Genomic DNA, 27,519 nt, shown 5'->3' with positions numbered 1-27,519 from the left:
GAGAGCACTTTCCTCTCCTTAAGGAAGATAGTTATGGCTTCATATGGTCCACTGTGCTTGCTGTAACTGAAGGGAGGTTTTGTTGCATTTCAGGCCCCCATGGACATCTCTAGCATGGAGAAGAAGTTGAACGGAGGTCAGTACTGCACCAAGGAAGAATTTGTGGGCGATATGAAGACCATGTTCAGGAACTGTCTTAAGTACAATGGTGAAGGCAGTGGTAAGAGCAGTAAGATGTTAAATTCATCTATTCACAGTAATAAGTCAAAGCAAGCACTGATGTCTCCCTACTTGCCAATACTTGGTTTGTGCTGCTTATTCTTTTAGGGTATTTTGAGGAGACCGGAAGAAAGAGTAGGAGCTCCTGAGTATAAGGCCAGGTTTTTAGCACAGTTGTCTTGCTGAATTGGGGCTTGTCATACTAAGGCACTCCCACATTGGTAGGTGGTGAAGGCAGAACATACGAAGAAGATAAAGTCTGTTTCTTTCCAAGCTTGTTCCTTTGCGCACTTGTCTGTATGCTCCTTTGTCCTGTAATATCTAACACCGAATTTGAAAAGCATCAGAGTCTGGTTAGCCCCTGGTATTTGTCGAGTACCACAGAAAAATGAGGAATGAACCAGGCTTGTCGCCCTTTGGATGGAAAATGTGGATTTTAGGTTCCTTGGCTGTTGAATGAACATCATGACACTGCAAATGGGTTTAATTGCCATGCCAATTAAAATTCTGCGTGTTGCTCGGGTAAGAAATCAGTCCCCATATGGCGGGTCATCACTGCAGACTGTGTCTCACCAGCACTGCCTTGAAAGGGAAAATAGAGCTACCCAGCTTGTCGCTGTGGGCCCCAAGTGAAAGCATGTCTGCACTGCCACTGGGAACACTGTTTACTGAGGAACTCCTGAGTTAGTTTTGTGGAAACAACTGGGAAGTCGTTTGCTTCAAGCCCTGGTCATTAACACCTCTCACATCACTTTTCCTTCCTTTCAATTAAAAGTAGGGCCCCTCTGAGCAGAACTGTCCTGTGGAAATGACGCAATGGGGTCGCTGGTGTTGGCAATAGCTTTTGCGTCAGTGTCAGCAAGTACTTTGGAAACCACACGTGGATAAATATGTTTGCTCATTTTCCTCTGCCTTGTAGCATACAGCAGAGATTTGAATGAGTCCACAAAGAGTCTCTAAATGTAATCAAATAGCATTGCTGAAAGTTCACATTTCTTCTCTCGGCACTCTGCTGGCTAACTGTGCAGGTCACTCATCTCTGATGCTTCTTGTAATGTAATTCTTGGCACTATGCTGAAACATTGGGTTAATGCTGACTCTGCAAGCCGTGCCACTAACGGCACTTCGTCATGCCTGTGTGCCTGTCCTCTGGTGAGGTTACTGAATAAATCTGATGCTGCTTTGCTTATCAAGCTTAAGAACATAAGCTAAAGTTGACTAGTTAGATATAAACATCTTCCTGAAAGACGCTTTGCGGAGGGGAGATGATTTATCTGGTATGGGAAGTCTGATGTTGCTTCATTGTTTCTCTCTGTAAGGCTCTGTCTGTCCCTGATGATGATGCTTCTTTGTTACTGCAGAATATACCAAGATGGCTTACAACTTAGAAAGGTGTTTCCACCGAGCAATGATGAAGCACTTCCCTGGGGAAGACGGAGACACAGATGAGGAGTTTTGGATCAGAGAAGATGGGAGACGAGAGAAGAGGAGCCGACGGACTGGTCGCTCCAGCGCAGGCAGTGTTTGGACTCGGTCGCGAGACCCAGATGGACCAGGCAAGAGGCAGCAACGCCTGGAAAATGGAGGAAAACCTCCACCATATCGAGCTACACCCAGGGCTCCTGCTTCTTCTTCCTCTTCCTCCTCCTTCTCCTCATCCTCTGCAGAGGATCCAAGTGGCAACCCAATGCAGTCTTCTCAAGAAGTGGGCCCTTCCAATGGGCGAGGTTTCCCTCACTCTCTGCAATATGGCAGCATGCCTAGCCCTGTGCCACATCCCAGTCAGATGGTAAGGAGCAGTTTCTGTTGTTTATCACCCATCAGGCCTGTGATAATAAGAGAAAGATAATGGGGAATGAATCTCTCTACTGCGAAATCCCTAGTGCCTAGCAAGAGCCTTCTCCAAGGGATTAAGGGGTCAGGGCTATGGTTTCTACAACTGACACTTTTCAGCCTTTAGATTTAAACTGGTACAGTTTCAGTCTTTGCAACACTAGATGGGAACAGTCTCCTAATGTTTCCCTGCGTGGGCTTGCACTAGCCGTGGTCCCCAGTTCTCTTCTCTCCTTGTAGAGGCAATTACTCCATTGTGCATGGAAAGCAATTATGTTTCATCTCTTAATGTCCAGTTTATGATGCTGAACACACCAGTCTTCTTTTGTCCCTGTTGTTTACAGATACCCAGTATCTGTGTACCTCCTGCATTTCATGCCTTGAGTATTCATAAAAGCAGTAAATGAAATTGAACGCAAGGCCACCCTGGACTGCAGCAGTGACCTCCGTTTAGCCCAACATTTCTTCTATGAGTTGCACACACTCCTCATCATCCTTCCCTTTCTTTTCCATTTTAACTGGTGATGTCTTTTGGTGTGGTGTATAGCTGCTCCTCTGAGATTCGGAATAGCCCTCACCCTTATAGCTAGAGGTCAAATGAAATTTTTAGGGCATTTCTGATGCAGATAGAGGGGAACACTAGGAGGCCTGGAGGCAATGACTCTTTTGAGGGAAATCCGGCACATTCCCTTGCTGTCCTGCTTGCATGCTTATGTGATCCCCTGCTCTCCTTAGAGCCAAATGCTGCCCTCTCCAGTCTTCTTCCTTGCTCCCAAGTAGTTGGGTGGCAGGTGAGTGTATCATGAGCTGAATGCAGTTGGAACACATGGCTGGGGTGTGAGGTTGGCTTTGGCAATAAAGCTGTGTCACCTCATAAGGAGGAGACTATGGGTTTTTCTTGGTATCTCCAAAAAGCCCATCTGCTCATAGAATTATAGAATGGTTTGAGTTGAAAGGGACCTTAAAGATTGTCTAATTCCAACCCTCTGCCATTGCCAGGGACACCTCCTGCTAGATCAGAATGCTCATCTGTGTGGTTCCTCCAATCTTGGCTTCCCCTCACCTGCGGCAGCTCTGCCACTTTACTGCATTTCACAAATCTTTTTATTTCTCCTTCCTGCACTCCTCCCTGCCCTGCAGAGACCAGCCGTGCCGGGAACATTTGGCCCCCTGCGTGGATCAGATCCAACGAAACTCTACGGTTCGCCACGAGTGCCTGAGCCCCATCCTGGAGACCTGGTCCAGCAGCACCAGCACTTTGCCATGCAGGTAAAAAATGCTGCAGCCAAGGCAACCTGCAACCCGGGACCCACAGGTCCTCTGCACCCCTTAGTGTGATGTGTCTTACAGAGACCCACCTTGTGTCTTCCTCTCTCTCCCTCCTCTCCAGCCGGCTGTGGGATTGAGCGAGCACCGTGGGCACAGGCTGGCCGCCCCGGAGAAGCAGGCGTGTGCAGGACCGACCCACGTCTCTGGCCTTGGTCCCCGGCCAGGTGCTCTGCAGCTGGGGCGCATGAGTGGTCCTCCACCTGATGCCGTCTACCCGCCAGGCCAGTTCCAGCAGGGCTTCCTTCCCCCGAGGCACAATGGGCCTCCTTTGAGGCAACCAGAGAGTTCTGAGGTCCCCCCGGGGCACATGTACCGGCCCTATAAGTACCTGAACCGTGCACACCCAGCCCTGTGGAACGGCAGCCATGGCCCTGCTGGCCAGGGCACCATGGGGCCTGAGGAGAAGGCACCCATGGGGCCAGGACCTTCGCTCCAGCCCCGTGCCATGGGTCATATGATGGACCCCCGGGCCATGAGGCCACCGCTGCCTCCCAGCCAGTGGACCGAGCAATCAAATTTCCTACCTCATGGGGTGCCTCCCTCAGGATATATCAGACCTCCTGGGAAAGCCACTGGCCAGAGGATGCCGCAGCCACCAGGCACTCTCTTCGGGGGACCGCCTCAGGTTCAAAGAGGGTGCCAGGGTGGAGACTCCATGATGGACAGCCCGGAGATGATCGCCATGCAGCAGTTGTCCTCCCGCGTGTGCCCACCAGGTGTGCCTTACCATCCTCGCCAGCCGCCTCCACCACACCTCCCCGGACCCTTTCCCCAGTTGGCTCATGCTGCCTCTGCTGCGCAGGCCCCAAAACCCATCATGGGGAATGGGAACTCACAGGACCCCACTGGTCAGACCATGGATCCGGAGAGCAACCAAGGTAACACCTTGAGTGCCCACCTGCCAACATGGCACTTCCTGCCTGTAGTGCTTGACCTTCCCTGCCTGCCCTTTCACTTAGAATCGCTTGATTGGAAAAGATCTTTGAGATCACCGAGTCCAAGATTGCTGCAGAGCATCACCGCTTCCCGTGCTGGGGCAGACCCTCTGCCCACCAATGTGTACTTGCGGGGAGGGTGAGGGAGGACTGGCAGGCTCTAAACTTGTAGGGCTCCAAATTTCAACTGTCATGCAGATGCGCAAAACCTGTGTCTGTAAATGTGGTTTTATTTGGATTTGTGCCACTACAGAAGCAAAAAATAGGTCTTCACTTTCAGACTTACCAGAGTCAAAATTAAACAGTGAGGCTCAGCAAAAAAAGCAGGTTTTTTTCTAGAAAAGAATTAAATTATTGATTAAATTGTTGGACGCGTGTTTTTTACACACATTTTTTTCTAATCTAAATTGGAATATATTTTGTACTCCAGCCATCGCTTAGATCTTTATAAGGCTGCTTAGTTTTACTGTAGCCTGCCAGAGGGGTCCCCCCTGTCCCCGTTAACCTGCAAGTTATCAGCTTGCCTTGGGGTGCAAATGCAAAGCATAGGCTGTGATGCTTCTAGAGCTCACTTGGAGTTATTATGAAAGTTGGATCTGCAGAGAATTAGGTAAGGAAATAAGGTGTTATGTGACTAAATGGTTTAAATATACTTCCTTCAGTATATGTCAGTATGGCTTCTCCTCTGAAGTGTACATGTGCCTTATGAACTCTCGACATCTCAAAATCTTCACACACAAAAAGACTGCCCAAAAACCCCTGAGCAGCTGTGTCAGTTCAGGTAGGATGGCAGCATGTCTTGTGTGCCGTCATAAGTTTCTTCTAGGTGAATTTCATTTGTTCTAACTGATAAACTAGAGATCAAAAAAAACCTTAAAAATAAAACAAACCTAAAGTAGAGATCAAAAAAACCCAGAGATCAAAAAAAAAATTTTTTTATTAATTCTAGCCCGTAAACTAGAGATCAAAACCCTTGCATCTTTTATCGATCCCTTGTGTGCTTTGCACGAAGAGGAAACTCTTTCCTTGTGTGGCATTGCTTAAAAGTTATCATCATTTAACTCAGCTGGATATAGAACAGAGACTGGAGGAGAACATTGAGTAATTGAGGGGCAAAGTATCTGTATCTCCAAATCACAGTTGGTTAAAATGCAGCTGTGATAGACTCCAGAGCATCTCAGTGTGTGGTAGCACTTCTGCCCAAGTTGTGGGCAAGTGAGGTTTGTGGACCAGAAGGGGCAACAGAGCCTGAAATCAAGCTACCATTACCCTGACTTCTTATCTTGCCGTCATGTGGACCCCACTGCGGTATTTCCCAACTCTGCTTCTCCATTAGGCAGCCTCTGCACACCCATGTGTCAGACCAAACCCACATATGCAATGTTACTCCAGTGTAGGTGTGAAATCAATGGCTTGCAAACTACAGAACACCTGTATCTGAAGGGTTCAGTCCACGTGTACCATCTTTCCAAGAGAAGTACAACCTCATGGGTAGTTTTAATTTAAAAGTGCTCTTTTTTTAAAAGAAGCACGTACTAAAGGTCATCCAACTTTGCAAAAATGCACTTCAGAATTGCTAAAGTTCTCCGAAGGGAAGGCTGTGTGGCGGGTGTGGAAGGAAGGCTGCAGCCCCACAGGTACCATGCTCCAACATTCCTGTGGAGAGGTTTGAATAGAGGACACGACATTTTAGGTTTTGGAGTACCTGCAATGGGAGAACCTGCATGGCTTTAGAAAGCCACTCCTTTTTCTCTTCCATTTGCACAAAAGCGGGTTGCTCTCTCCATCCAGATGTTAAGAGACTTGTCAGGCAGAGCTGCCCGGCAACTTTTGGTCAGCAGCAGAAGAGGATGCTGGAGTTACTTTGATAGAACCTGTTTAAGCTGGCCGGAATTACTCTTTGGCACGTGTGCTTTGGGTGAGGGTGAGCAGTCGTGTGTGTGTGTATTGGGCAGGGAGGGACAATTTCTGGAATTAGACTGATGTGTGACTTTTTTCCCCCCCCCCCTCTCTTTCCAGTGGAGCCGCCAGCAGGAGTGGATGAGAAGGCTCAGTGCATTGGTATTCCTGATGGGGCCTACACCAAACTCCTACCTCATCCCAAGCCCCCGCTGCCCATGGAGTGCACCAGGCGTGCTTTGCCCCCCGATGGGGAGGGGGACGGCTCCAGCGTGAAGGGCGACATGAAGGCAGGGCAAAGCAAGGGCGCGTGGCCAGTGGAGAGCGGCTACACTGGTGGCCCAGGGTGCATGAGGGACCTTGTCCCCACCTCCGAGAGAGGGGGTCCCCTGCCTGAGAATGGTGCAGCAAGCGAGGGGCCGACAGCCAGCGCCGAGGGGAAGGGCCTGGCCGCCAACCTCCTGGAGAAGCCTCTCTGCAGCGGAGGGAAGGCTCTGCCCGAAGCAGCTGTGCCTTGCGTGGGGCAGGGCACTGGCCTCCCCACCATGGATGCCAGCTCTGTGGGGGCTGCCCCCAACCAGTTCCACCCTCTCTACATGCCTGGTCTGGAATACCCGAATTCAGCTGGGCGATACCACATCAACCCAAGCCTGCAGGGGTTTGGCCCTGTGATGGGGGGAAAGCCGCCTCCTCCTGCCTCTCACCCGCAGCATTTCCCTCCGAGGGGCTTCCAACCAAACAGCGCCCACCCTGGAGTCTTTCCCCGGTATCGCCCTCCCCAGGGCATGCCCTACCCCTACCAGCCACAGCCTCAACCTTCCTACCACCACTACCAGCGACCGGCCTACTACGCCTGTCCACAGGGCTACTCAGACTGGCAGAGACCTCTCCACCCCCAGGCCAGCCCTAGCGGGCACCCCACCACCCACCCGCCCCTGGCCAGACCCCCTTTCCCAGACCGGGGTTCTGCCAGCGGCTTGCAGGGCTGTGAGGTTCTGAGCACCGCCCTGGCCTCTCCCAGCCGCATGGACGTAGCGAGTGCCAAAGAGGTTTCTCCAAGCGATGGGCAGGATCTGGGACCTGAAGAGGAGAAGTCTGAGGAGTCCCAGGAAAGGCCGGAGAGTCCCAAAGAGTTCCTTGATTTGGACAACCACAACGCCGCCACAAAGAGGCAAAGCTCAGTGGCAGCGGGGGAGTTCCTCTATGGAGCCCCACCACCGCACCTGGGTTCGGGGATGGGATTCAGCCCACCCGCTTTCCCTCCCCATGGGGTCATGCTGCAGACTGGCTCTCCTTATGCATCCCGACATCCCACTAGTCATTTCCAGCCGAGGACATATGGATCGCCCATGAATGCTCACCTGTCTCATCATCCGGCCTCTGGCCAGGCCAATGGCCTCTCTCAGGAGGGACCCTTGTACCGCTGCCGGGAGGAGAATGTAGGTCACTTTCAGGCCTTGCTGATGGAGCAGAGAGGCAGTGGAGGTGGCATGGGGGGGCCACCCCAGGACTTGTATAGACCCTCCGGGTAAGATCATGTTTTCTGCAAGAAGGCGAGGTGGGAGAGGGGTGATGCCTGGGTGATGATAAGCGTTGGATATCATTGAAAGGGTATGGCTTGAAGTCAGAGGAGATGGCAAGCAAAGTTGGAAGGCTAACAGGCGACTCTTAGACCCTTGGACTAAGAGGCATCTTAAGCTGGAGAGAGTGTCTCATTGCAGCTCTTTAAAGCAAGTAGTAATAGCCATCATGGAGACCTGTTAGCCTGTCCCATCCATGCCCACACTAGTGCTTTGTTTTATCTCACAGTCTTTTGTTAATGTGTCACCTATCATTGTGTATCTCTTCTTCAAACAGGTTCTTGCCATTTTCTTTGCAAGAATTTTATTGCATCTTTCTCATAGTGGGGCAGACTAGCTCACTAAAGTGGAAGTTCGCCTTTTGTTATGAACTCCTTTATTTTAACACTGCCCTGCTTTCTCCCTGCTTTTGCTTTGCCCTTCCTCTGTCTCAAATTTCCCTCACAGAAAATTACTTCTCACTGAGATTGTGCTTATAACATTTTATTCCTGAGTGGAAAATTCTGCTGCTCCAAAAATTACCTGTTCAGATTTTATAAATGTGCTTTGACTGTAACTGTTTTGTTAAAGTCCCAGCATCACAGTTCTTCTAGTATTCCCGGGGGGCTTAGCTTGCAACTAAGCCATTGAAGGAGTGGCGTGGATTAAAGTTTGTGTTTTGGAGGGAAGCCAGAAAGAATACACAAGATGCATGCTTGTATGTGGATGTTGTATGTATGCGTTCAACCAAGTAGATGAGATTCGCTCTTGATGTTCATGTGCTAAAACTCTCTCCATTCAACCTGGCTCCAGTGTGCAAATGCATCAGGCTCAAGTTCCTTTCCCGAAGATGCCTACAGCAACCATGTCCCGGGAAGATCTGACGCCACAAAAACCATCAGCATTGCCTCTGGATCAAGTAAGGGCTACTCAAGAGAGCAGGGTTGAAACATGAGTCTTTCTCTTCCCGCTAGTTAAAGGAGTAAAGTGTTGTATGAGTGTGGGAAGCATTGGAGGAAGCTGGGAAGTGAACTACTGCTCTGCAGAAGAGTTGGGGACATCTCTATAGTCATAGTTTCTGTAAAACAGAACCTAGGAGGACTAATAGAGCTAGCTTTGAACTAGTTGTATGAAGTCCTGCGATTATTCCTTTCTAAAGCTGCCAGTTAAAGCCCCCAACTCTTGTTCTTCCTCTTCCAGAGCTAGTCCGAGGAAGGAAGGACCTCATGAAGATGAAAGCCACACGTGATTTGGACAAGGGGGAGGAGGGGCAGGGCTTCCTCCCGCCCTCCCCTCACCCGAGCAGCATGTAGCTTCCTGGGTCCATGGAACATGGTGCCACAATGGCTTTCGTGTTGGAAACCTGGAGTGGTGCTGGGCCCCAGCCAGCCAAGCAGCTGGCTCACCACCGCAGGGCAAGCATCGCAAACTAGTGGCTTTCTGTGACCAGAGACTGCGTCTCGTTCAGGGTTTGAGGGGTTTTTTTGGGTGGGGAGGGTGGGGGTGGGGGCGGAAACTTTAATTGACTGCTAAACTCAGGTATATTTTTCAGGGTGGAAGAGGATGATGGTGGAATTTTACTTGTAGTATTAACGTGTGTGTTTTGGAGCTGGATCAGTTTACAGAATTTAACCTGTTGCCTTTTTAAATAAATTTCTGTTGTTGGTGAATGTATTGTACATAATGGGGGAGGGGGTGGGCCCAGCTTGTAGTGGGCTTAGCACTGGAGGAATCCTTAACTGTTTACAATCATATCACACTGAATCTTTCAGGATAGGGTGAAGGTTTGGGAGGAGCTAGGAGAGGTGAGGGAACGTGTGGTGGATGACTTGCTGTCCTCCTTCCTTTCCTCCGCAACCGAGACATGACCTGATGGTTGGTTGACTTGAAAGTAGGAATTGCTCAGGAGCATAACATGTCCTCCTCTTTCTCTTGTCTTCTGCCTCTTTCCTCCCTTAACCTCACCTCTACCCCTCTGGATCCAGGGCCTGAGTGCACTTCCAACTCTTGTCATCATGGGGGAACAAGGAATCCAGGACCAGGAATTGAAACCAGGACAGGACACTAGCATTGTCGCTTCTGCCTTTCTGACAGGAGAAATGTATGCTCTAGAAAACAGAAAATGGCATAACTGGTCATCTTAGACTTCTTCCAGTGAAACTGGGGCAGCTGGGGGTGGTGTAGCACATATCCAGTAGAACAAATTTTGTACAAATCTGTACTACCCTGCTCCAGAAGAGAGGAGCCAAGTCCTCACCTTTCTCTGTCACTTGGCTATATTCGTTTCTTAGCAGCAGTGAAGCAGAAAGTACCCCAGAGTTCTTGACCACTCTTGGTTGCCTATGAAGGAGGATCATGAGGCTGCTTTGGGGGACCAGTTAGTTTGCTGCTGTGTGATCTGTTTGTTGGCCTCTGGACTTGGATTTGGCGTTTGCAAATTGCAGGTGAATCAGAAAGCACTGATTTGAAATCAGCCATTAAGGTGGCATGGCTCTGGGTGTGAGGGATGAGAACGCTGCCTGCTGGATTTGACTTGATTTAGCTTTGTCATCATTGATGATGTAGCAGCAAGTCCTACATGGCTAGTGACAGTTTCCCTTGGAGGCTTTGTGCGGTCTGTAAGGGTTTTCCTCACCAGTTTCAGGGCTTCCCCAGTGCTTCACTGGGCACTGATGCTCAAATGTGGATTTGACAAAGGAGTTCAGTAGGTATCGTATCTGCAGATGTTCATTTGTGAATTAAACCTAACAAGGAAATAGAGCTGATTATTCTTGGGGGAGCTGGGGTAAAACAAGGTGGAGTTGCTATATGACGACATTAAGCAGCAAGATCTGCTGGGGCCACAGCCCTGGTTATTCTGCTGGCTGCAGTCAGGGGTCAGTGGTACAGTTAAAAGGATGACGTGCCAATGTGTTGGAGAATTCGTGCTAGCAAAAGCACAAGTGGCAGAAAAGTAAGGAAAGAGCAACATGTCCTTTTTTTGTCTACGGTACCAGCCAGGGGAGAGTCTCTGTCTCTAGGGTTCTGGAGGATTTTTTTGTCTGCCTTGTTGTCTTGGATGATGCCATCACCCATATCTTTCGCTGGATTGCACTAGCATGCACGACTGCACTGCCTTTGTCCTGCTGTGTAGATCTACTGTGTGCTGGCAAAGCCGTTTGAGCAAATGGTATGTAGCATCGGACTGAGTCATTGCTCCTTCTGCCCGAAGCTTTTGGAAGCACAAAAGGCTTAAAAGATGAGAAATAATCTTTCCTGAAATAGTTAAAGCAAGGAAGAACTGCTACATATTGGTGCCCTCTTGCCAATGAGTCTCGTTGCTCTTTGCTACAGCCCTTTTGCCTCAGATTTGTGTAGGGACAAGGCATTTTCTATGTTTAAACAGAAATTAAACTCTTTCTGCATTTCCCACAAGCATGTTTATAAACACAGTTGTTCTTACTGCTGCAGCCAGGCTGTAAACTGGAGCTGTTCTGTTCTTGGTCCAGTGAGCTGCCCAGGACAGCTGGCTCCTCCGCAAAGGGAGACTTCAATATAATGTGAATTACTTATACTATCCATAGATGCCATTGCATTATGAAAGGGAGATAAATTTTTTGTGTGGGTTTTGATTATTTTTTGCTTTCATTTGAGTTCATCTGTCACTGGTAGTTTGGTATAAGCTGGAATAGATGATCCTGGAGGTTGTCCTTTGAGTGAGAAGCAAGTAACTGCTCTCTCAGCCGAGAACATTATGCTATGACTCATCCAAATTTGTCCCAGATCTGAGGGTCTGCTACTGGCTCTTCTGCTGGTATTGGTTTTTCAGAGGTGCCTCAGCTACTCGGAAATGCAAATCCGACTCCTTCCCTGAATGGAGGTACCGAAGCAGTAGTAGGTATTTATGAAAAACTGCAAGTGTAACTGCTCTTCAAGAGACTAAACCTAGGAGGAATGAAAACACGGTTGATTCTCCTTGTAGAGAGATCTTTAGTTCATTGTAGGTATAAAAATAATTGGAAATAGCACATTTAAAAACAGAGGAACTGTAAAATATAACTTGTAGCAAAGTATTTGAAATTCTGGAGATGAAAATGTAGATTCTGCAAACAACCCCTGCCATACTTCAGCCTGTCTTATGTATAACAGTTAGCCAAATATTTAAAGTGCCTTTCATTCAGCTCATTGTGAACTTTGTGGAACAAGAGGTTTTTAGAGGCTCTAAAAAAAAACCCAACCAACCAAGCTGAAGCACTCTTGGCCTTCAGTTGGAACTGGCACTGAAAACATGGTTCTAGTGGTCATAAGTATTTGGACGAGCACCAAGCCCAGATCAAATGAGGGGACAAATAAGGAAGCACGAATTGCTTGTGGCCTGCCTAGAGAGGTGTAGTAGAGTGGTAGATAGTGGTAGAAAGTCAGAGGATCCTATATGGAGCGTGCGACATGAAGATATTATCCCTTACCTGACATAATGGAGATCTGGGAGAAGGGTTTGACTTTTGCAGATGGTAGACAAAACAGAGTAGTGAAGCTGACACCTCCTGGGAGGATTTTCTAGGGAAATGGCTTTTGATATAGTCAGTAATTCTTATTAAAGTGACTAAGAAGCTGCTGTTGTGAGGACACATGGTTTATATTAGAAAAGTACCAACATAGAATAGTGTTAACTATGGCTGGACTCTTCAGGGCTATCCTGGAGACAGGGCATGCTCAGAGAGAGCTGCTTGTGAACTCTTTGCTTGGAGTTTCCAGACTTTCAAATGCTTTGTTTGTAAATGTTTGGTTTCTTGGGATTTTTTATTTTTATGTTGACACCTAGGGATGCCCCCAAAATCAGAGCTCTGTCTCACTAGGTACAATCTCAGCAAATCACAGATTGTGGGCATGGGGCTGACAGTGGATTGCTGGGGTGAAACACCAGTGGGAATACACAGGAAGTAGCAGAAAATGTGAATTTTATAGTTCATAGTTTCCCAACTCACGCCGCACAAGAGCTGTTTGGTAGATGTTGTGAAAGAGACGGGTTTAAGGGGGGATGTAGGAGAGAGTAAAGCAGCAGCTCTTTATGTACAGAGTTGTACTTTTTGCCGTGAGTTTGTATACAGTGCAGGAGAAATGTAGCTGCATTAAGAAAAAAAAGAACTGGCTTTTGAGTACCATATTTGTTTCACTCTCTTAAATAATATCTTAACACATACACAGAGAATCTGGACTCTGGTTAGAAGCCCTCTTTCTTGTCTCCAAGCATTGTTGTAGTATAGTATAGTATATTATCAGTTAGTCCTTCAGCAAACATCTTGAGCGAGAGACTTTGCAAGGTTTCCTGTAGCTATTTCTTTTCCCATATGGAGGATGTGTTTTGCTGTAATTACGGATTTTGCATTAAACAAGACTATATAATACCTAGGACGAATATTATATTGACCACATTTGAGCACACCAAAAATTTTCCGATATTCTCAGAAGAGCTTTGTACATTACTCAGGCTTTTAAGCATTTTACTTTCCCCATTGCCTTGCCCTGATGGGGTGTGTGTTTCCAAGTTCCCAAGGGGTACAATTGTCTTTATAAATGCCATTATACAAACTCTGGAAGCTTCGGGCATCTTGAGCACTACAGGCCCTGGCAATTCAACTTAAGTATTTCAAGAAGGCCAATCACTGAGTCTTCGCAGTCATTCTTAGCCGTGTCCAGCAGAAGTTTGCAGTCTATAAATCCCATGGCGTGACCTGCCAAACCACTCAGTAGCAATCCAAGGCACCAGCCTGCAATGAGAAAGACAAAAGAGGAAAGTAAATTTGAAGCTTCAAGGCTCAACTGGTTTGATTTGTGACTTTGAAGTACATGGAGACACTTTTCTTGGAAGGGCTTCTGATCCTTTCTTGTCTGCCAAACGCCTTTCCCGTACAGACTTTCCAAAATGACTCTCCTGTGTATATTTTTGTAAGTATGGTTTCTCAGGGTCTTGGAGAGCTATCAGCTTCTTGATGTCTTATCTGAAAGCTAGGCACACAGGCTGTCTTTCATTCAGCAGACTGGAGCAGTTCTCCTGCAGCTTCTCACCCCAACGCTTCTCCATTTAAATTGAAACTATAATTAGGAAACAACCTTTTTTTTTTTTTTTTCTTCTACTGATCTGTCCATCTCTTTGTTCAGTCAGGGCTGTTGTTTTCCTCTCAATGGCTTTGTTCTGCTTTCCTTTCCTTAGGAGATGGTGTTGCCATGTGCATTGTGGAGTTTCAGAGTGGGTGCTGAACTGAGCGATAGGAAAGAAGCATCCTGTGGATTGGCCTGGAGAAGGAAAACAGGGGAATTTGTGATGTTGATGTCCTCACTGCACAGCAATTGTGCAAATGTGCAGAGAATCCCTTTAAAAAGTTTTTACTGTGGTGAATTGGTGGCAGAGGAGTTTGCTCTTGCAGAATTCCTGTTTCATTTTAGGTCCAACGCTGGTGGTTGAAGAGCAGGTGTGAGAGTGCTGTATCCTTTCTGTAAGACTGAGATTGAGATAGTAGGCTGTGAAAGTAGCATTGCAGCTGCAGGGCATGTGACAAGCTTTAAGAGCACGTGCTTATTGTAACCAAGAAGGCATCTCAAACATTGACCTTCCAGCCTTTCCCCATCTGTACCTGTTTAACATACAGATGGGGGTAAAGCACACTTGGGCTTGGAAGGACCCCTGCTGCCCGTGCGGAAGGAAAATGCTTTTAACCAGTACATAATGAACTGTGCATTCTGGTTTTCACTCTCTGTTGCCCACCTCCCTCTCTGAAAAGGAGCTGGGGGGGGGACACACACTTCCATGTGTCTCCAAATAGGAATAAGGCTCGATCCACTCCTCGGAAGGGAATTCAGGACAGGGCTGTATGTATTTAAAACTAGACAGTAACATCTGAGTGTACCTTTGAAAGGCAGGTGTAGCCAGCTGTGTGATGCCAGACCCTTTCTGATTACTCCCCTGCCTTGACTCACATGCAGTATTTAAGAAACTATGGATCATTTTGTAGTTTTACTATTGCTGGCCTTGCATCAGCTTAGGGTTTTCCTCCTTCATCTGCAGCAGGGACCTAGGTTTGTTTTGGCAAAGGTCTTCTTCATTTTGAAATGTGGATGTCAAAGAGGACCGTGTACCCAGGAGAGGGCAAGAGCTACATCCACCAGTGGAAGAGGGGACCAAGGATTAACTAGGGCTGAGGACTAATTGGGATTTTCACCAACTCTAGCAAATGCCTCTGTCCTTTGCCCCATCTATTTGGAAACACTTGGCTCACTGGTAGAAGAGTAATAAGTGGAATATCTTAAAAAGGGACCTGGCCCTGCATGGGCAAAATTCCCTTGTTGTGGACAAAGTTAGAGCAGTTGGCCATTAGGGACTGCTTGGGCCTTCAAATCAGTAAGAGGCAAGCAGACATCTAGTGCACTCAAACACTGTTGAGTGTGTCAGAGAAGCGATTTCCCTTTCTGAGGCCAGCCACACAGCTACAGGAGCTCAGGCCTCAACTTTTAGTCTGGAAAGTCCTCTAATCCCCTTTTGTGTCATGCACCAACACTTTCCCTCTCCTTGCTTCCTAGCTTTCAAGTTTCTTTCCCTCTGCTCACTTTGCTGCAGTCAGTTGCTGTCAAATGCAGAGATGAAAACTCACTGCTCAGGTGAGCAGAAGGGCAGAAGGTTGAATTTGCCAGCTGTCTCCTCTGCACACACATATAGAAAGCAGGTGAGGAGTACACATTTATTCTCCTTATGAAGGTGTTCTTAGTGGGTCACTAGTGTTCTCCTGCATGGCCCCAGGGTTTCCCACCCTGACGTGGTGATGTCTGTCCTTCTGACAGCACAAGAATTTCATCCTGGCCCCTGTGCAGGTTTCCCGCACATGAACCTGGCAAGTCTACCTCCAAGGGGGCGTAGGTTGAAAATATATACTGTGTACAACCATGAAAACTGTTGCCTCTCTTCCTTGATAGATCAACGAACACCACTGCCTGATTTTTTCTGAGCAATAATAATGTGCAGCAGTGCAACTTTGACCTTCCCATATTGTTTCAGGGAGTGGATGGCTGTGAAACACACTGGAGGGGCTTCAGACTTCAAGTGGGAAGCAAGGTGCTTTTTGTGGCCTGCATTTTACCCATGCCACGTTCCTGCTTTCCCAGCAACTGTTGAATTGATTTAGGTAGCCCTGGGAGAGCTGGTTGCTTCCTCGTTAAAAGGGAAGGGAGCAAGGTACTAAAGTTGAGCCTCTTCCATGAAGCAGAGTCCATGGAAGAGGGTGCCTGTTGTTGCCAGAGATTGAGGGGTGGGTACACCGCTGACTTAATGCATCTGGGGAAGAAGAGCAACCCACTTCTGCTTGCCTTGGCATTGATGGGTCAGCTAGCAGGAGAGCCTCTGCCACTACGTCCATTTTTCTGAAGTTGGGTGATGTTTGGATTTTTTTGTATTATTGTAAGTTTGTAAAGAATGTAATCTGTCTGTTGGGGGCACAAGGAGAAAATGGGGGCCTTTCTCTTTTTGGGTGAGGCTGTTCTTATGTTGCTGTGTTTTTCTGTTGTTGGGTGGGGAGGGGGTCTAGCGGTCACAGGGGCAAGAGCCTGGCCCTTTGTCAACTGATTGCAACTGTCCCAGGGCAATGGAAGGGTGAGATGATGCTGCAGCAGAGACCTCCCACACCAAACTGTGAAAACAGCCCCTGCCTGTATCCCTCGGTGGGGGGAATCTGACCTGCATGGGGCTTTGCACTGGAGTGTTTTGCTGGGTGGTAGGACTTAACATGCTCAAGGGCTGGTCCTGCTTGTCTTTGGCTCAGAAAGAAACTGAGCTGGACGGCTGCCCATGCCATTTATGAAAGGTTGGATTTGATAGCCTGAATTTCTCAGTGCAAGAAGGAGGTCACAGTAGAGTAGTTTGCCCCAACATTCCTCTCTTCAATGGGGGAAATCAGGTGCTGCACCTCTCCATCGCCTGGTGCCCGGGAGCCCCCGGCTCTCACCCTGCCTCCCTCCCCGTCCTGTAGAGCACAGTGTCAGGGATCCCCTTTTCTCTCCTGCTGCTGCAAAGTTTTGTGAACTTTCCTGGTCAATACTGGAAAGGGGAATGCTATTTATTTTTATATTGTGTATATTTTGTCTTGGTCTGCTGATTACCTTTGTTCCCCAAGAGCGACAGTTACCTCAATAGTTAGTTTAATACCGTGTGTTGGGTAATTTTTTTAAAGAACTTTTTTAAGAGCTTGATCCTTGGAGGTCTGTAGATTTTATTTCCATATGAATTGGTTATTTTGTATAAAGTATGTTCTTAAAATAGCAATCACTCGTGCTGTATGTGTGTTTTCTTGTCTCCTGGATGGTCTCCCTCTTCCTTTGTAAGGGGGGAGTGGATTGGGGAGGGAGGGAGGGAGGGAGGAGAACACAGAGGGCTTTTTTTCAGACACAAAGCCCTGGACTGCAGTCAGACACGGTTTTACCACCTGAAAGCCATTTACAAGAGAGCACCTGGCAAGCTAATTGGGATCGTTTCCCCTCCCGAAACACAGCTGTCTGCCTACAAACAACCCAGTTGTGGAAATGAGATGGTGTCGCTGCTTTCTCCCCGAAGTCCCTGGTGGCCTGTGGGGTTTTTTTCTGCAGGCCAGGTGTGCTGGAAAGCCTGCCTCCTGCTCCAAAACACTTCAGAGTCGTGGGGCACAGGTAGTCTATTCCCCCACACTCATCCCAAACCTCTTTGCTTTAAAAGGAGTGCCTGCCCTTGAGTAAAGCCTACAGAGTGCTGCTGCTGTGAGGGAGGAACTAATGTAGCCTATGCAGTTCCCCTTTGTGCTGCTTTATTGCTAAGCAGCATAGACTATGATGGCCCTCAGGAGCTGTTAGAAGAATGGGAAGCCTTTGGAGCTCATGTGCAGTGGTTCAAATCCATATTGGACTCAAAACGGCACTTGCTGTTTGCTGTTTGTAAAATCTCTCATGTGAGATGTGGCAGTGGCTGCAGCCTTCCCAGCAGAGAGGTGTTTAAAGACAACATAGCTCTTCCTCACAGAGGTATCAGCATCAATACCAGGAACCGTTTCATGAGGGAAGGCTCTTGTTGTAGGTGCGTGGAGGCAGCTTGCACTTGGACCTTGCACAGTTGGTCCTTGAATAAATAACTTGCTCAATTTTTCCTGATTCAGCAGCTTTGCATCAGGACAAAATCAAGGCAATTTTCCTTAAAAGTTGGTGCCAGCAAGAGGCAGCATGAGGGATGAATGGCAGAAGGCCAGGGGCACGAAATCTCCTAGGCTCACACTGCATGCCCCCTTCCTTTTCCTCCCTGGCTGTAGCTGGTGAAAGCTCCCTCTGTCTCCTTCAAGGCTAGTAACAGATGCTGTTGCTCACATCTCCTCCTGCCAAAACAGATTTGCAGTGTAGCCTGCTTATGCCACAGGCTCCATCTGCCCCTCCTGCAGGAGCCTCACTGGGGCCAGAGCTGCTCCTGAGCGCAGGATGCTCCCCCAGCTCAAAAGCTGCCTCTGCATAGAGGTGCTCATGAAACATTTGGCTGTGATGCAGGACCCCACACTTGCTGGCCAAACTAGGGGCCTCATCCTGTCCTTGTAGCTCTTCTTTCCCTCTGTGCAGCCTAAGCCATGAGTTCACCCCCTCAGTCCACCCACATTTCACAAAGATGGGTAATGAATCCCAACAAATGAATTATTCAAGAGCTGACAATAAATCCCCGATGCATCCCCCACTCCCAGGGCCCTTAAGGGACTCACTTCACCCTCCGTGGCTTGGTCTGAGACTTATCCTGTCACATGCTTGCATATTTTATGTGCAAAGAAGCCCATAGGAACACATTTTGGCACTTTCCCATCCCTGGGCATTTGGAAGAGCCCAAGATGTGATCTGTTGCACCCTGGCATCTTGAGCACCCCAAAACCACCAGCCAGGCGTGGTAGCTGCCCCTGCTGCCCAGGCCAGGTGGGTGAAGCCAAGTATCCCCATGCACATTTCCCAGCTTGGCTGCAGCTCCAGGCACTGCAAAGGCTGTTTAAAGATGTTGGCTCCTCCAATCCGGGATGAGGTAAGTTGTTCCCAAGGGTGAGTGAAGGGCTGCTCTCTGTCACGTATCCCCCTTCCTTCTCTCCCTGCTGCAGGGGCCAGAGTTCGAGGTGATGAGAGCAAGCTGTCCAATTTAGGAAGGGGAAGAATTTGGTCGCCCCATCAGTCCCAGGAAGCGTTTGGGTCAGAGGGGATTGGCAGGGCAAGGTTTCTAATCCTGGGGCTAAGCCAGCACTGAGCAGAGTTGGTGCTAATTGGAACCAGTCCCAGGGAAGGGGCAGAAAGTCACTGCTTTTAGAGCTGCCTTGCAGCCCAAGCAAAGACAAAGCTTATCTGTGCTATAGGAAATGCCACGTCCTAACCTTGACAAGATGCGATCGTGAGTGTAACAGGCCGTATCGAGCTAGGCCACATTTCCCCTTGATTTTTTAACTTTCATCCTATTTTTTGCTATCCAAAATTCTCATTTCTTCTCCTTCTTCCTTCCCTCCGTGGATTAGCAAAGCTACACACTTGTACTAAAAGCAAGCTTTCCTGAGCTCTCAGGCTGAGGATTTAAACTCAACTTCCTTTCTAGCCTCCTTTTCCCTGAGAACTGGGATGCTTGCCACCTCTGGCCTTTTGTCTAGCCATGTCAGAGCACCTTGTTAATCCATGCAGGCTTGAATTGGGAATGGGTGGATGAATCGGTTTCAACAAGAATCCATTTAGTCCCCAGTTTCTGTGTGGAAATAAATGACAGCTCCCACGTCTGTCACAGGGCAGCACCTAGGGGTGCTCCAACTCCAAAGCTCCAACTCCGAAGTCTTCTAGGAAGGCTTTGCTAGAGATGCTGGTCTTTGGGGCAAGTGCCCAACAATGAGGGAAAGAATGGAGTGCCCTTAGCACCTATCAACTGGTTTAGAGACCTTTTTTTTGTTGTTTCATGTATTTCCCTACAAATAAGGAATCCTACAGGTTGTTCCCATCTTGAATTATCCTATTGGTCACCAAAATTTAGCAAGGGAGACACCAGTTCACACAGAAAGGTGAGACTAGGGCTTTTCCTTAGAGTAGCTCTGGAAGACTCAGACTCAGGATGAAATGAACGGTTTCTGTTCACAGAAATATTTGGTTTAGTTATAGGTACTGGAAGAAAAGATACTCATAATTACAAGATTTTAATTTTGTCCTACATTGAGATGTAAAATGCAATGTCTCCAAGCACCCAAGGATCTCTTGAGGGATGGGACTGTCCTGTATCACCTCCATCCCTCAAAGCTGCAGCTTTTGTTCAGTGGAAGAAGCATAAAGCAGAGAAAGGTGAAGAAAAGCCACTCACCGCGTGGGCCACTCACCGCGTGGGGCAGGCGGGAATGGACTCACATGCCTTTCTTCCAGCCATAAGCTCAGTCAGAGGGTGCAGGGTTGTTTTATATGTATTTATACACACACATAGTTGATGTTAGGGTCTTCCAAGCAGTAAGAAAAACTACAAACTTGTTGTGTAACAAGAGCCCTTAAAAGCCAGCCCTAGATGGGGAGCCCTGAGGGCCCTGTGCTTGCCCAGCACAGAGATGATAGAGTGGCTTTGCCAGAAGAGGAGGAGGAGAAGGTAGGAAGGGGCAGAGGCTCACTGTGAGCCCGGAGCAACGTTTCAGGGCTGCATTTCAGGGCTGCCCCTTCTTCTGTCGGCACCAGGAGGCCACATGTTCCCTGCCCACTGTTCTTTTGTAAATTCCTTTTGCAAAGAAGCTACAGGGCAGAGGGATCGTAAAAAGTTCACCCCCTTGTCACAAATGCACTCATTCTTCCGGGACCAGTGGGCAAAAGTTGTTTGCAATTTCCTCAGGCCATGACCTTTGTTTTGACCATGGCAGAGGAGGATTGCAATCCATCAAACCCTCCTGGGATGGGAGAGAGGGCTGCTGTGGAGCAAAGGGGGGGGCACAAGGATGCTGCTTTCCCCCTGGGGTTTGGTCAAGATGCAGAGGCAATGCCTCACTCCTTGCTCACCTGACGGTTTGAGTTTCCCAGTGGGGATTCAGTGAGGGAAAACTGCACCACATGTGCCACACGATACGTTCCTGCCAGAGAGAGATTTGAGAGTGTTTCTTTGAATTTTCTTTCCCAAGAGGGATGCTGGATCACGATTTGCTGCATCAGCAGAGTGCGGAATGATGTCTTGCAGGACTTGTGCCTAGAGGCAGCGTTGACCAGCTGCATCAGGACCGTACTTACAGCAGCAGCTTGAACAAAATGGAAGATGCCAGATTTACTGCTTCCAAAGCCCTGGCTGCTAATGGTCCCTGATGTTTCCAGGCTGCACAGGCTTTTGGAAGATCCTGCACCTTAAGAGTTTTGTTAGGAAAATCAGCAGCAAACTAGAACCATTCCCTGGGAAATGGCTCTAGCTTCTCCACTTAAGTTCCCTGGGGGTCAATGTGTCCCAGGAGCACATGTTCCCCTGTACTCCGGTGTCCCCTTTGAAGACATACCTGCATATGAAACAAATCTCCCCTGAGGAAACAAAGCCTGCGCATACCAGTCAACCCTGCGCTTCCCTTGGCCATCTGCCCTGTCTCCCTTCCCTCTGATGTCTGTTTCCCTAGGGAAATGCATCCTACCACACTTCCCTGCTGCTAAATACAGATTCCCTTGGGAAGTTACTCTGTCATGAACCCTCCTTGGTCAAGCCCTCGGAGACTCCCTAAATTTGAGGGTCAGAAGGGAGGCTTTCAGTATTTCCCCTGGCCCCTTGTGTAACACCAAGCACAGCCTTTCAACCCCCAACCCACCCTTTTCCAGCCTGACCACTTGCATGGGAACCAGGGTACTTTCTTTTCCTAGGAAGAATCCGTGTTCTCATTTCCAGGCATGGCAGACCATGATGTGGCAAAATGTGCTGCTTGATTCCTTGTTTGATAAGAATCTGTTGAGCTCAGGGAGGAGAAGAAAGGACAGACCTTGCGCTGGAGTCAGGCACAGCCCCTCAAACTAGGAGGACAAAGACAAACCTACACATAAGCACTCCAGAAAGTCTGTAGGAGACAAACTAGACCTCTTTGAAGGTATCACCCTTCCTTCCCACACCAGTCACTTTATAGCCTGCATGCCTGGATGTTGATTATTATTCCCTGCCACAGCTCTCTGCCTCACCTCTGGTTTTCCCATCTGCACCTGCGCACCACTGCCTGATTCGCACCAAACCTCTTCTCTGCCCTTGTCTGCATGTACATTCCCAACACCCAGCTCAGCATCCAGCTCCCAGAGAGCCAGCCACTCCTCATCAAACCCCACATCCCCCCACCTCTGGCTGACCTGCCTCCTGCCCTTCGCTCTGTCTGTCCCAGTGGTAGCTGGTGGTAAGAGACTCAGGTGTGAGACAGCTTTGAGGGCATCCAATATCTCCTTGCTTCCCTCCAGCTGCCAGGAAGTTGTTCCAGACCAAGTATAGCCCTAACAGTCACTAGAAGACCTAAGCCCCCCATCATCGGTCTGTCCTCTTGAGAGGATGCCCCGGGCAGGGCCAGGAGCAGCTCTTTCTCCAGGCTTCTCCAGAAGCCTACCACTGAAAGAACATTTTTGAAAGGGTCAGATCAGAGCTTGTTTTGCTGATGTAACCCACTGTGAGCCAGACATTGGCTCTGAAGGAAGAGAAGGCAGCGACCATTACACGGGCAGGGCACGCATGTTAGAAGCTGTCTCATGTGTGCAAACAATAGGCACATCTGTGAGCATCATACAACGGGGATGCCCGTGATCTGATGCGTCGGTTCAGGGAAGTTTCCCTGGTCTGGGGCCTTGCAGGGACAGGCTTGCTCCTCTCGGCAGGGACAAAAATACCTAAATTCAGGCCCCTGAAAGGACAGAAACCTGCCAGCAGTGCTTATTGCCAAAGCTTGTGGTTCTGGCACAAGGCTGGGCAGGGCTGGTTTTTCTGATTGTCAAGCTGCAAGTGATGTTGTTTGACAGTCATCTTTCATTTAAAAATGTTGCCTGTAAAGAAGAGCTTCAATGCCCTGCCTGCTCACATGGCAGGGGGAAACAAACCTTTTCTCTCGTAAGAAAATCTCTTGGGTTTTTTTTTTTTTAAAGCATTTGAATCAGCAGCACTGGGATACAAAGTCTTTGACGTCCCACCACCTGGTGACCACCACTGCGGCTGAACAGGGCCAGTGACCCTACGTTTGGGCTGTTGTGCAGGGGATGCTGCACCCTGGGTATTGCTTGTATTCAGACTCCACCACTGTCAAAACTTCAAACACTGCCCCTCCTCACCACCCTGTGCCCATCTCAGAGGGAACGTCATGCTGTCTTGGCTCAGGGCACCCATTTTTCAGGCTTCATTGAAAGTAAACCCAGGGCACATGCCCCAAAGGTTATTTTCCTTTCACCAGCCTCTACTTTAGCTGATCTGCCTCCAGCCCAGGAGACCCTCTATGCCACAACTACAGCTCCTACATTGCTCAGAGTACTTTGGAGGGGCCAAATCCAGGCACCACAATGCTCGCCCCAGGGCATTAGCAGGTGTGGGAACAGCGGGAGCAAGGGCTGGACGCTGCTTGGTTCTGCCAGCACGTATTTTTTGATCTGGGGCTGATGCTGCCTTCCTCTTTTGAAAGAGAAGGTGTGTGAAGCATGGGAAACAGCAGTCATCTAGCTTTGGATTTTCATCCCCTGCTCCCAGTCACGCATGTCTCTGGGCCTGCCCTATAGGCAGATGTACGGCGGATGCCCACACGCCAGATGTCCTGGAAGATCAAAGTTGCTGCTCAGTGCATCCTCCACTCACACATGTGCACACACCCTCCTTGTGCTTCCCAAAAGGCTTATAAGTTATGCTCTCTATCTTCTCTCCAAGATATTTTTCTTCCTTTCCTTTGTTTGCTTTCCAAACCCTGGTTCGTCTTTGGCACTCCCTGCAGCCTGGGCCATGCCAGCAGGGAAGGGCACCCTTTACTCCCACTGACAGCATCTGGGGGGGGTGGGAAGGTGGGGAGCGGTGCCTTGTGGGTTCCCCATCCTAATTCTCTGCCTCTCGGATTTGCTACTTCTTGAGGTGAGAGGTGAAGGGACTCCCATCATCCAGGGGAACTTTGTGGTACCCCTGCACCTCCCACCTCACCCTGCGTGGCTGAGAAGAGCTGAGGGGTTTTATAGCTCCATGTGGGGACCAGGCAATCCCCCTCAGATCCCCTTTTATCCCTACAAATTTCTGCAGCTCTCTTAGTATCCCCTCATAGTCCTTTGGAGGGGGGTTCCCAGTCTCAGCCTCTGGGAAGCCCTGAGATCCTTGGAGATGCTCCGGGGGCTGAGGGCACGGCAACACCTCTAGCATAGGGCCTGCTACTTCACTATGAGGGTGGTGAGACACTGACCCAGGTTGCCCAGAGAAGCTCCGGATGCCCCATCCCTGGAGGTGTTCAAGGCCAGGTTGGATGAGGCTTGGGCAGCCTATTCTAGTGGGACATGTCCCTGCCCATGGCAGGGGGGTTGGAAATGGACCATCTTTAAGTTCCCTTCGAACTCGAACTATTCTATGATTCTACACTCACCACCGTGGAAAGCCTTTTTTGGCACCTCAGAGGTCACCACAATGGGGTGCGCACAGAGCAGAACACCACTGGGGTGCAGGAAGAGGATACTGTCTGTATCATTAAAAAAATAAAATAAAATAATATTTATTTCATCTTGAGCTCCTCCTTTTTTAATTTCTATTTTTGTCTGTGTTTTACAATGTACATAATATTAACACATTAGTACATAATTTATAACTAAATATAGGTACTGAGGGGCATATGCCCAAATATATTTATTTACTTTTACTGAGAGGAATGCACAGTCAAAAAAATTAGGAGCCCACTGGCCTAAATCACCAGCCTAAAGCTAAACCCAAAGCAAAGCTGAATGCCAGCACCTCACTCAGCAACATGGAGAGAGCTTTACATTACTAAAGCAGCTGTTTCAGTCATCTCCAGGGGCTTGCTCTCTCCTTGTTTTCCCCACCGCTACCTAACGAGGGGTACTCACTTTCCCCACCATTCCACTGCATCAAGTCAACCCCTTTGCCTCAGCCAACAGACAACCCCTAAGTTAAATGTCCTCTTGCCCAGCTCTTCTTGAAGAAAAACTGCAGGCTTTATTTCTTTCTGTCTGTATTTCAAAGAAACACTGTGTGCCCAGCTGCCCAGAGAAGGGTCCTGCTCCCATCAGCCGTTGGGCTGGGAAACCAGCATCTCTCTGCCCACAGCAGGTGCTGGTTAGCTACAGTTAAACCTACAGCTACAGCTGCCAGAGGTGAGTGCAAAGGACTGACTGCCCCACATGGCTCTCCAGCTCATTTTGGATGACAGCAAAGCCGCAGTGGGTGATGCAGAGCCATGGCTGTCACCAGGCACTGCTGTGCCCCTCCTGTCTTCGACAGCTTAGGACAATGACCATACCCCTGTGGGTGGCCAGCCTGTCTACGCAGGCAGGGTGAGAGGCTCTGGCCCCATGTACGGGCCCAGGGAATGGACACTAGCCCGCTGCCTGTCCGCCGTGGCAGCAAGAGCCATCTCCAGCCCGGCTACCCAACCAGAGCACACAGCCATCGCTTCCAGTCGTTGCACATCGCCAGTGCTTAATGAAAAAGAGAAAAGCAAGATGAAAAAGGCATGATTAGTACAGAACAACAAAACTGATCAGATGTGGGGAGATGTGGTACCGATCTATTAAATGAGGAACAGAAAAAAAAGCCAGATGGTTGCTCCAATTTACAACTCCAGATGACTTCACAAGAGGTCACTTATTGGAACTGAAAGACAAATGGTTTAGCCTGGACGGAAGTAGACACGTCATGCTGCCAACACAAGGCATATGAGGCTGAGCAGCTTCCTGCTGCAGGACAGCACTGACATAGATGAAGAAATAACATTTTTAGTTGTTTTTAATAGGTTAGCACCTGCTGCTGTTTTGCAGGTTTTAGAGCCCGAGTGATGTCATGTGCATGCCCTTAGTGAAGAATATTTCCACCTGGACACAGCATGGCACAGCTGCCTCTATGGCTTTATTGCTACAGGGAGGATGTGAACATCCTCAGTGTTAATAGTTCTTATGTGCCTGATCCTAAAATCCAGCAATGCTGTAGCCTCAGGAGACCTTGCTGTTCCACCAGCATTTCTTCTGCTGAGGACCATTTCTGTGCAGGGACTTTTCCCCCTCCAAACAGCATTTGGGGAGTAGCTGAGGGGCCACTGTAGGCATTGCCCTTGCCATCAACGCAAACTTCTTATTGCTGTCTTATCCCACCACATCATTCCACTGGCAGTTCGGTAGGGCTACAAGAGCTGCTTCTGCTGCTCTGGAGCAGCACCTGCTTAGCAAAGGCTGCACAGTGAATGCGGTGGGTTTAGACGCCTAAATGCAGTGCACAGCTTTGGAGGAACAGGTCTTTGGATGAGGTTACCCACATGTGTTTTAATCGCATCCATGCCTCTGCGCAATGAGTGTGCCTTAATGAGCAGATGCAAATATGCTTTCAGAGCCATGGGGACAGCTGCATATACTTTTGTGTGTTGTGAAGGTGGTGTGTAGGTATTATCTCAGGTGTCTCACCTCTGGCATTTGTGGATCCAACAGTACCATCGCTCCAGGGTGTCTGGTGCACACCAATCAGTACACGAGTATGCAGGGAGTGCGTGGGGCTGCTCACTCTACACACAAGGGATGTGGAGACTTGCCTGTCTGGGCAGTGTTTAGACCTCAGTAAACATAACCATCAGAGAGTAAATTATTAAACAGTTTAAACAGTTGCTTTAGTGACCCCAGTTTAGCCTAGCATCAAAAAAGGACACAACCTCAATAGGCACATCTATTGGAAAACTTTTTTAACCCATACGTAAGTGATCTGAGGAGCCACTTAATTTCCTTATTTGAACAAAGTAGTCTCTCTGTGTTTTAAGAGCAGCATAAAATAGCTCCCCCCTTCTAAGCGCTAAAAACCTTCCCAGAGGTATCTTGAATATCGTGACTGAAAGACAATCAGCTGAAGTCAGGAGGAAATTTCTTTTCATCATAGACTACCAGGACCACTTCTGGATTCTTGTGTCTTGAGACATAGAACGCTGCTGCTGCTGTTGTGTGGCCCTGGGCTGCTGCATGCAAGTGAGAGTATTTTGGGAACAGGGAAGAACACCTGTCACTCAGAGGCGGGTGCTCCCAGCATGGCCGAGAAATCGGTGTCTTTGCAGTGGGTGTGCCAGTGTGTCCACGTCCCCATGGCACAGTCGTGCCTGGGCTGTCCTCTGCAGAAAATCGAGATGGTGGTGGTTGGAAAAGGAGCCAGGACTCACTAACTAGGATTTGGTTCTGCCTTGAAGATGCTGGAAAAATCAGATTCAGGATCCTGGAGCATGGGGCAAGATCTGCTTTGGACAGGGGAGGTGCAACGAGACATCAAAGCTGTTTCTTGATGCTGTGTCATGTGTCCTTTGGGTGCCCTCGTCCTCATTAAGCCCTTTGTGTCTCAATGAGGTCTCTGCAATTCTACCCCACAGGTGGTGGCAGGGATGCCTGGGAAGTTATGCAGGCAGCGAGTGAAAGGAGTCTCTCAACTCCTGCTGTCCCAGCTCTGGCTAGTGGTGCTACCGTCTTCCTTCAAAGTGTTCTGAGCTGAGAGCAGAAGTGTAGAACAAGCGGCTGCACTTAAACTGCTCACCATCATGTGCATGGAGGAAAAACACTCATAATTTCATTTTTAGACAGAT

At 48.7% G+C, this 27,519-nt stretch overlaps 1 protein-coding gene across 2 annotated transcripts in view; it reads left to right on the top strand.

The window, feature by feature from the left end:
• The window catches only part of LOC104055897 (chromatin remodeling regulator CECR2), a 94,646-nt gene extending 85,400 nt beyond the window's left edge, over positions 1-9,246 (top strand). For both annotated transcript variants that reach the window (XM_054055525.1, XM_054055466.1), the window contains 7 exons: positions 94-220; positions 1,581-2,008; positions 3,193-3,321; positions 3,443-4,259; positions 6,336-7,743; positions 8,588-8,693; positions 8,975-9,246. In XM_054055525.1, coding sequence (XP_053911500.1) covers positions 94-220; positions 1,581-2,008; positions 3,193-3,321; positions 3,443-4,259; positions 6,336-7,743; positions 8,588-8,693; positions 8,975-8,980 — 3,021 coding nt within the window. In that variant the 3' untranslated portion in view covers positions 8,981-9,246. The remainder of the gene's footprint in view (positions 1-93; positions 221-1,580; positions 2,009-3,192; positions 3,322-3,442; positions 4,260-6,335; positions 7,744-8,587; positions 8,694-8,974) is intronic.
• The last annotated feature ends 18,273 nt before the right edge of the window (positions 9,247-27,519 follow it).

This window comes from Cuculus canorus, chromosome 1 (assembly GCF_017976375.1).
Source record: "Cuculus canorus isolate bCucCan1 chromosome 1, bCucCan1.pri, whole genome shotgun sequence".
Taxonomy (NCBI): Eukaryota; Metazoa; Chordata; class Aves; order Cuculiformes; family Cuculidae; genus Cuculus; species Cuculus canorus.
Note: the sequence above shows the minus strand (reverse complement) of the source record. Positions and strands in the feature narration are given on the sequence as shown.